This window comes from Odontomachus brunneus, unplaced genomic scaffold (assembly GCF_010583005.1).
Source record: "Odontomachus brunneus isolate Ranch 3 - 2012 unplaced genomic scaffold, Obru_v1 Obru_scaffold_087, whole genome shotgun sequence".
In the NCBI taxonomy this organism is placed as follows: domain Eukaryota; kingdom Metazoa; phylum Arthropoda; class Insecta; order Hymenoptera; family Formicidae; genus Odontomachus; species Odontomachus brunneus.
In genome coordinates, this window is record NW_022639537.1 from 1,179,733 (window position 1) to 1,189,829 (window position 10,097).

Sequence of the window (10,097 nt, forward strand, 5' to 3'; positions counted from 1 at the left end):
TTAGAACAAACAGCCAGCCACTTTCGCTTCGCTCAGATGACGAATGCAACGATGGAACTGAGGAACGGAGTCGTCGACTATTTTTCCGTGACGTATCGGAGAGACCTGAAAGGCGTACCCGAGATATGCGAGCGCCCTCGTTGAATTCACGCTGAAATTACTACGAGTAAGTATGTCGCAGGAAAGTTCGGCTGCTTTAGTCGCTCTCGACATTCCGATTCAACAATGGACCTGAACGACACATCTCGCGCAATATCATCATCGTCATCCCTTGGTTCATACGCCCCTGATCTTGACCGAGGTACTCCCACCATCGACTGCTCAGCGGTGCACGGCGTCGCGCGAGCTTCTCAGCTAGGTTGCCCGGCAGCGGCCGAGCACGTATGTGACATGGCGTCCGGGTAGAAAGAAAGTTAACTGCTAAATAAGCGTTAATGTTGTTTTCATGACATTGACCGAGCGAAAAGGGAACATCCGAGGCCGCGAATTTCCCACAGACACTGGCATTGATGGTAATGCATGGGAGGAAACCGCAAAGGATCAGCGATGGGTAGGGCTCTGCCGTCAAATACCCGATCCTGACACACAACCAACCTCATTCTCTCTCTCTCTTCCTCCGTTTCCGTCTCTTTCTCTCTTGGTCCTCTCACCTCTCTTTCTCTCTCTCTCTCTTTCTCTCTTTCCCTCTTTCCACATCAACTCACTTCACCTCGTCTCGTCACCCGACGTCCGTCCATTCGTCCGTACGACCCGCTCGACCGCACACACGCACCGCCACACTGCCACTCTACCGCTCCGCGGCGCGACGAACTTCCACGATGGGTATCCGTTCGGGTGCAGTTCCTCGTGGAAACGATCGCGACGGCGGACAACGCGCGACAACCTCCTTCACTCACAACCCGTTGTCTTATGATTCCAGGTACTACGAAAAACATCAGGCCCATCCCTATCAGGTAAATAATAGCCGCCGTCGACGAAGCGTTTGCTGTCGCTGAGCACGGAAGGAAGGGAGGGGGGAGGGATGGGAGACTGTCGCATCCATGGGCAACTTCACGTCGTCGTGTAGCCGTGACTATCGCGCGCTTTCGCGGCCGCGATTACGCGCCGTCATCGTCGTCGTCGTCGTCGCATGTGTGTATATAACTCGTAGAGGAAGATGGGATCGTCTCGGAATTTCTCGCGTGCGGAACGCCACAGAACGGAGCTCGTGCGGCGGCGGCACTCCGTGTAGCATTCCACAGTCCGCAGCGTTCATTTCTCGGCTGTCGTCAGGTCGCGCCTGATACACGTATACGCGAGTCCTTCCGCTGTCACATTCCCGCGGGAGAAACGCGGAGTCGAACGCGAGTAGAATCGATAACCAGTTGCCCTGCGACGATCTCGGGCGAGCTAACACCTCGGACATATTTACCGCTCACTCTCTTGTTGTCGCCTGCATCTCCAGGGAACTCCGCTTTTACGTGGTGCTCGCGTCGTGTGACTTCGCGTCGGTTCTCGCCTACGTTGCGTACGTACATCTCTCGGTCCCGAGGTAAATGATCACACTTCGCCAGGGTAGAGCGTCGTTGTCTCGTTACCAAGAGTAATACATTCGCGATTAACTTACATACAAAAAATCACTGACAATTTGGTATATATTGAGCGTAAGACTCTGTTCGCGGGGAATTAAGGATGCGTTCGATGAGCTTGGTAGGCAAAAGGCATTCGGATTTGACAAGTGATGCTCTGGCAAACATTGCTCTACCGTCGGGTATGTGTTCGTACCATCGAACACATTGTCGCAAAGCTAATAATTATGTCGAGGTACTTCCAGTAAATTTGTGCTATATAATTATAGTTGTCTTAGAGTTGTCCATAGTTTTCATTGATTGAGCGTGGTGTGTTGTCCTTGAGCGTACATCATTTATGTCGGATAAAATGGGTGATTATGCATGCACAATTTCATCTCACCTGTTCATTTTGACTTACACCATGCGAAGAACGGTCATTCATTACGATATCGTCGATTTTTTGCGCTAACGCGAAATAACTACCTACCTGTCTTGTAAACATAACCTCACTTTCCGAAAAATCAATAATTTATTACAGCAGCTAAAAGGCCTCAAAGATGTACAAATACCATTTTTGTGTGAACCCTGATTCAGTTTTGACTCTTGTTTTGACGACTTTTGCAATGTTCCCATCGATATTCAACTAGGAATTACAATTAATGTCATATTCTTGAAGTCATAGCAACTTCTTTGTACTTAGGAAAGTCTGGTCCTCCCAATCTTCTAGAGGCAAATATCTTCAAATATTTGCCTTTAAGAGACACAACATTGTCATTTAATATTTATTTGTTACTACTATTATTAAAATATAATTCTTTTAGTATTCTGGGATATAGGTCTTTTTAAATACAAGTCAATACAAGTATAACTTACTAAACTTTCCTACAATTTGTGATCCTGCATATTGTATATAAAGTTGAAACTTATATACATATTAAGTAACATTTCTATCAATAACTTCATGTTAAAAGACATTCTTCGTTTCCTTGGCAAATTATCTGACAGTGTGATTAGCTGATATATTATTTTGTAACTTTTTATTTACATAGCTAATATAATCTGATTGCAGAACGCAAAATACAGCAGTTCTAAGGGTGGCTACTCTTCCTCAACCACATCATCAGACAGTCGCTACGAAGGACGTATGCGTGATTCTCCAAATGGTAACTCTTACAGTCCAGCCTGCAGCTTGGGAATGGGTATGGGGACGGACCGGGACAGCCCACGGAATTACACATCCAAGCCTCTTTACAAGAAGGAGAGAGAAAATAGAGACTATAAATTATCCTCCTCTAGGGACAAGTATTCCGGTAAATAATTTTCATTCTCTGTCTTTTTTGACAATTTGAATGGAAAAAATTCTGTCACATTGCAAACGCACAGCATATGTTTATAAATATCTTATTGGATCTATAAACAATATGTAATACACAGATGTATAGATAAATAACATTGTTATCATATAAAGTAACCATGTAAAAACTCTTCTTTCCTTTGTTTGGAGCTTTAGCTTTTCTTCTTTCTACAGTATAAAAACGAAATCGTCTCTTAACATTTTCAGCTGTAACATGCTTGCTTGCATATGTGTAGATTGTGCACGATCCCCAAAAGACAAGAGAAGCCGTGAAAGCAGGGATTCAGAACACAGGACCAACCACGATAGGAGTAGTGGAGATGTAAGTTTGTTTGATATTCATGTATAGCTTGATTACTGGAAGAATTTAATTACAATAATTGAAAGTGTTATAGCTGTTTAGAATTTCTTTAGAATAATAGAAAATAGAAAGCAATTGAGTGATTGTATTTTTGTGAATGTTATGGAAGCCTTATTTTTTTTATTTGCTTTTACTCTAATATAATATAATATAAATTAATTAAATCACATAATGAATAATATATTTTGTAACGGAAAATGTGTGAAACTAATACAAAAGAGAAGAAACTCTCCTGAGAAAATTTTCAACTTATGATCAATTGTGAATATATAATATGAAATTGATAAATTTGAATTATGAAAGATAGATATTCATTTCTCTAGTATGTAAATATATAGTCTTATTTTTGTCAAAGACTACTTATTATATATAAACGGACTGTCAGATAATTTGCAAGTGTCACAGTCTTAAAATAACGACAATACTGACAAATTTACTTATAATCTTTCAATGAAATGAATTTAATGCACATTATGACAGTATTGCATGTCTTTATCAGGTTAGTTACAACTTCTTGGATAAATAATCTTAAAAATAATAATGTCTGTTCATGTTCCTATAGATCTTACATCCCATAAAGTTATCATCAAATTCATCAAGAGAATCTTCATCTCAGAGAAAACCAGCACACAATTCCTGTCAGGTCAGTGTACTATAATTTCATTTAAACTAGTATATTAGTCAAATTCTACAAGATTTAAATATACAAATATCAGACACAAAACAATCTTTCTAATTTATTATGTAAATATTATTTCATTATTGCACATATATATTCATCTATCATGATTAGTGTGAATTTATTGAATGCATTCGTAAAATTATATTAAAACCAACATCATATGTGCAACTGAAATATTTATTATATATATATATATATATATATATATATATATATATATATATATATATATATATATATATTAATTTATTATTTTAAAGAAAAAACTACGAATTTGTGTCTAGACCAGGAGTATATTGAAGTGTGTAATAATATATTAATCCCAAGAATATGGATGAATATAGTTTCAACTTTTTGAACAAGTTTTGGAATTGATGCAAATATTCTCCATCTATTCAATCTATACCGGAAATTTTAGAACAGTCTGTTTAGGATAAACGTGGTGATGAGCGAGGAAGTACAATGGAGCGTACAGCCAGGGTTGGCGATTGGTCGGAACACATGAGTTCTTCTGGAAAGAAGTATTACTATAATTGCAAAACGGAAGTTTCTCAATGGGAAAAACCACGAGAATGGATCAATCGGATAGATAATCGTCAACGGCAGTCTAGTGACTACTCTTCTAGGTCAAGTACGTCTAAATTTTTTGAATTATCAGATATAATATGCGAAAAATGCTAAGTATGAAGTAATTGTATGAAAGAAATATAAGTTTTTTCTCTCTCTCTCTATTGAAATAAGAGATAGATTAATAAATTAGGCTTTTTTGCTTGAAGTCTTATATTAACTAAAGTGACGAGAATATAATCTGTAAGAGCCAAATCACGATTGTTTGATGCAAATACCATATATTAAATTATTCGTCGAAAAATCTTATTGTTTGAATAAGTCATGACGTACGAATATTTTCCTGGACTTTGGACCAATACTAAAGTGATGAATCTACCTTCCTTATTTTAATCCTTTGCAACTATAGTCCAGGCATTACATCTCCAAGCCAAAACATGCTACGATTGCTAAGAGTTAGTAGCTTAGATATTTATAATAAAAAATAGTCTTTTTTGTGAATTTTGCTAAATTTTCTTATTTTCATTAGAATTTAGAGTATTTCATTGCCATTATATAGTTCAAAAGTTCTTTTTCACTGAACTAGTGTACACTTGGAACTTAAAAAAAAAACAAGTATACAGTTGAGACTTAGTGGAAAAAAAGAGAAGGAAATTAGTGCAAGTTAATACAGAGAGTGTAGCGAAAGAGAATAGACAAAGTGATAATTTGAGACATCTTTCAAGAATTAAGGCTCCTGGCCCCTCGTATTGTCTATCTCTTTTTAATGACATCAGAAGCGAGAAAATATATGCTAAAAATTCTTGCGAAATACATTAAAATAAAAATATATATCCATAAAGTAGATACTTACAATCGATTAAACAAATTTGTAAGATATTCCGTGTACTCCCCTTTTGCTCTAACAATCAATAATTTGTCGTAAATTAACGTGACATACAATTCATCTTCTTAATCTATTTCTTCGCTTATTTCTATTCAGAGTAATTTACAATAAATTATTGATTGTTAGAGCAAAAGGGAAGTGCACGGAATATCTTATAAATTTGTTTAATCAATTGCAAGTGTTACTTTATGGATATATATTTTTATTTCAACGTATTTCGTAAGAATTTTTAGCATGCATTTTTTCGCTTCTGACGTCATTAAAAAAGAGATAGACAATGTGAGAGTTCAGGAGCCTTAAGAAAGATAACATTAGATTATATTATTGTTAACTTAAAACTCTTGCGTTCTCGCATCATCCATCTTAATTTGCTGTAAATTAACGCATGACAAAATATATATGTTTAACCTATCTCTTCGCATAATTCTGTCATGTTAATTTACAATATATTGTTAGAACAAAAGGATAGTGTTTGAACTATTTTATAGATCTGCTCAATTGATCGCAAGTGTCGCTTTATGGATATATCCTTTAATTTTAACGTATTTTGCAAGGATTTTTAGCATGCGTTTCTTCGTTTCTAACGTCATTAAAAAAAAGGTGGACGGTGCGAACACAGGAACTTTAACTGATAACATTTCTGAAGTTTCTTGACGGATTTTATAGGTTTGTTCTTTTGAACTAGGTTGCACGTTTATTTTTAAAACGAATCAGGTGTACAACCGAAACAAGCATATAAGCATTGAAGGAAAAGAAGATAAAGTTTCAATTGAAAAGAACAAGCCTCTATTGTCGTATACATGAAACGTGTAAAACCCTTCACTATTTCTTATTTTTTTGGACAGGTCATGATAAACATTCCAACTCGCGATCAAATAGCAGTAGCAGTATGCGAGATGGTAAATCATCGCGACAGTCGGACAAACGAGAATATTGGAGTTCATGTGGTGGAAGTGGTGGTAGTAGTAGTAGAGATGACGTATCTGCAAGGGAGAGAGAAAGGGAAAGGGAAAAGGAACGGGAGAGAGAGCGAGAACGCGAACGGGAGAGAGAATCTACAAGAGAAGAAGTCGGAGTGGAGCGCCAAGCTCAGGATATGGATATCTCGCCAGGCGATTCTACACCCACTTCGGAGCCCTTAACATCCAGTGCTCACGATCCACTGCCACAGGGCCCTGTTCTCTTGGCCACTGGTATGTAGATTGCCGGAAATTTTCGGAAATTTGCGCTGTGTTTTCGATATGCAGGATCTTTTGAATATCACATCTTCAGCGTGAATGATTGATACATTGTGTGTTTGGTTACATAAAGCTTCTGGTTCCTCGTGAGAAAACGCACACTAAAAATTCTTGCGTGTCATTTTCAGATAAAAATATATTGAAAAAAACATTTCAAATCATTTGTACATACTTGTAAAATGTTCCGAAAACTATAATTTTCCTTGGACAGTCAATAAATAGCCGTAAAATTAACGTAACATACATTCTTCCTTTTTAATCTAACTATTCTCATGATTTTGTCACGTTGCTTTTATGGCTATTTATTGACTGTTAAAAGAAAAAGGATAATTTCTGGAACATTTTACAAGTATGATCAAGCAATCTGTTTTTTCATTCAAATATTTTTTTATTTGAAAATAGTATGCAAGAATTTTATTTCTCACTTCCGATGTTATGAACCAACATGACTACGGTGAATAACCGAGAGTCTTAATTTTTTCGAAATAAGGATCAAAGAAACTGGTAAATTTCTTTGAATTTCAAAGGTTCTTTAGATTCTCTCTCGTACATACATTTCCCACCATTTCTATTTCTTTCACCTCTAATTTCTAACGCTAATTAATCTTGATCTTGTTAGCATTACCTCGATTAACATCACATCCACCATCGACGGCGCAGGCGCCTGGAAAACTCAATTCACCTACGCAACAACAAGGGAATAGCAATGCACCAGGACCACCGGTGTCATTGGCAAGCCTCCCCAAGCTTCTGTCTCAAATCACGGGCAGCAAAGAACAACCCGATATCACGCCGCAAAAGGCGTTACAGACAATTCAAACAGCTATCTTGCTATCTCGACAAGTAAGAGAATAATTGTATAAAACGCGGATATTTTATTTAACTCTATAGATATTCAATAGAAGATAAATTAATAAAAACCATTCACTAATTGGGTGCAATAATTTAAATTTAACTGCCAAAAGATAAAATTGTTCGACGTGTCACATTTTATTTTAAAAAGAATTTTTGTTTTAATATTCTTGATTAAAATGCTAAAGTCATTAAAATTTAGAATGTATTTTAAATAAATTTAATGCTTATGATAAATTTGTAGGTATGTAAACTTATGAAATAGTTGAAATAACATTCACTTGAATGCAGTATATATTTTTCTGTGTGCACGCACAAACGTAACGCATACTCGTAACTTTATGTTTTTAATTATTTTTCTTACAGCAGTCCGTTAGTGGAGACCGAAATAATAGTGGAAACGATGTAATGGTCCCGCTAAAGGTTGACACAAGTGGCAATACTACTAGCGAGGGTCCACCAACGCCTACGCATTCAGAAACTCAAGATTGTATTGACGCGCGGAAATGTAAGTAATTACATTTTATGTAAATAAAATGTTTGATATTTTATGCTTGACGTATATTTGTTCTAATCCTACGAATATAAGTTAAAATTCATTCAGATAGTCAATTCGATCAAATTCAATACTTAACATAAAATGCAATATAATACATATGGAGCTTAACACAATATATGTAGTAAAAATAGTTATTTTAGGCTCCGTTTGGACAAAATTTTCCACTTGTTTTAACTTTTAGTTTCATCAAATTCACCAAATATATACGTAAATTCATATATATTTTGCGTCTATTTTTATAGTAACGAGTCCTGGGGGGACAAATTCTGGAGTTCAAGGTCTCAGTTCTTTACAAAGTTTGAGTACATTGGGTTCCCTTGGGAATCTGAGTAATACAGGAGGTTTGCAAGCGTTATCTAGAGTACAGCCTCCTTTAACACCTTCTTTAACACCGTCGCTCGCTAATCATTATCGGGAAGATTTAACGCAGCACGTGCGTGCCTTTCCCGCTGATATTCTCGAAAAACAGGTAGATAACTGATGTTGTCTCTTGATTTGTTCTTTTTAACTGAATTGGTGCAATAAGTTAGAATGAGACAAATATATTTTTTCTCACTCTAATTTATTACATCAGTTCAACAGTGCAGCTAAAAAGAACAAACCATCTGATACGACTTCCTGGTCTGGTAGATGACGTCTCACATGAAATAATTCGTATGTTCAGGCACAGAAACTTAGTGAGGAAGCACACACAATGAGCAGTTTGCAGTGTACGAGAGTGTCCGCAGAATTGAAAACGGCACGATCGATAGTGAGGCTGACAGAAATCCAGGCAACATTGCAGGAACAAAGGTGAGAGTTTTATTTTATATCTTGTTATCACGTAAATACATTGTAAAGTTTGTAAAATATCTATGTCTTTTATTATATTGTTCAATATCTTATTGAATTACTTGCTATTTTAGGATATTATTCCTCCGTCAACAAATTAAAACGCTGGAGGAGTTAAAATCCCAAAATTCCTTCATGTCTGATGATTCTTAGTGTAAGAAAAACTTTATAAAATAATTATAATTACAGTCTATAATTAATTCAAGCAAAAATAAAACATGGTTATTAATATTCTCATTAATATTGAATAATTAAGATTGTACCTAAATTATAATATCGTAATAGAAGTGATATAATAGCAAAAGAACATGGGCTGCTCAGAGAGGATCGGCTGTTAAATTCATCAGTCATTGAAGTCTTAACAATTAGTGAATTCACCTCTCTGAGAAGCACAGCAGGCCTATCCAAGTCGCAGACACAACACTACGTGAATAGAGAACGAATCGACTTTATCAGTTCAATGCAAATACTGAATTGTATATCTGGAAATTGTCCACATCGTCTTGTATTACCTATGTTATACGTGTCAATGTTTCATATCCCAAGATTAAGCGGCATTTTAACTAGTTGAAACATTTTCGTTGTAAATCTCGGAATAAAATTCGTGCCACAAGTTTTAATACAGTTTTTTATCGCCATATAGTCTCACTTACCTAATCTCCCGAATTTTCTCGTTTAACATCACTTTAGAGAACTTATATTAAACACGAGACGGGAATGTGTATGTTCTATATTCAGATTTGTGTTTGATCTCCAATCACTTTATTACAGGGTTTCTCAACATAGTAGAATGTATTGTCGTTGAGCAAGTATTGATATATTGTTATACATGCTCTCCTATTTACACATCGCATTAATTAAAAAGCATAGCAATGACGAAACCTTTAGATTAACTTAAATGGCCATTGTTTAATTTATAGTGTGTAAATAGCAAAATTGCAGAATGAGAGCGCGCGCGCGAGAAAGAAAGCGAGAGTGAGAGAGAGAGAGAGAGAGAGAGAGAGAGAGAGAGAGAGAGAGAGCGAAAGCGAAAGCGAGTACTATCATTTACAAATGAAAAGCAATTTTATGCATGGCGAGCTTTTTGAGTTAGTAAGAACAATTATTGTATCAAAATTGTGGATCTAAAATAAAAATATGCATTTTTATATTACACATAATTACAGAGAATTAATTTTTTTTATTTCATTCATAATACCCTATACAACTGTGTCAAA

At 36.1% G+C, this 10,097-nt stretch overlaps 1 protein-coding gene across 7 annotated transcripts; it reads left to right on the plus strand.

Annotated features, from left to right (window-relative positions):
• Positions 1 to 20: 20 nt before the first annotated feature.
• On the plus strand, positions 21 to 9,500 carry LOC116848020 (WW domain-containing adapter protein with coiled-coil homolog). Of its 7 annotated transcripts, none has more exons than XM_032823720.1 (12): positions 21 to 166; positions 920 to 953; positions 2,620 to 2,860; positions 3,141 to 3,226; positions 3,828 to 3,908; positions 4,380 to 4,578; positions 6,246 to 6,593; positions 7,258 to 7,481; positions 7,857 to 7,998; positions 8,292 to 8,518; positions 8,714 to 8,841; positions 8,955 to 9,500. In XM_032823720.1, the coding sequence occupies exons 3-12, from the start codon at positions 2,695 to 2,697 to the stop codon at positions 9,031 to 9,033; spliced, it is 1,680 nt and encodes a 559-aa protein (XP_032679611.1). In that variant the 5' UTR covers positions 21 to 166; positions 920 to 953; positions 2,620 to 2,694; the 3' UTR covers positions 9,034 to 9,500. The 7 variants fall into 7 exon arrangements, with proteins under 7 accessions (XP_032679611.1, XP_032679612.1, XP_032679610.1 ...); XM_032823719.1 differs by lacking the exon at positions 21 to 166 and adding an exon at positions 356 to 550; XM_032823721.1 differs by lacking the exon at positions 920 to 953.
• Positions 9,501 to 10,097: the final 597 nt, after the last annotated feature.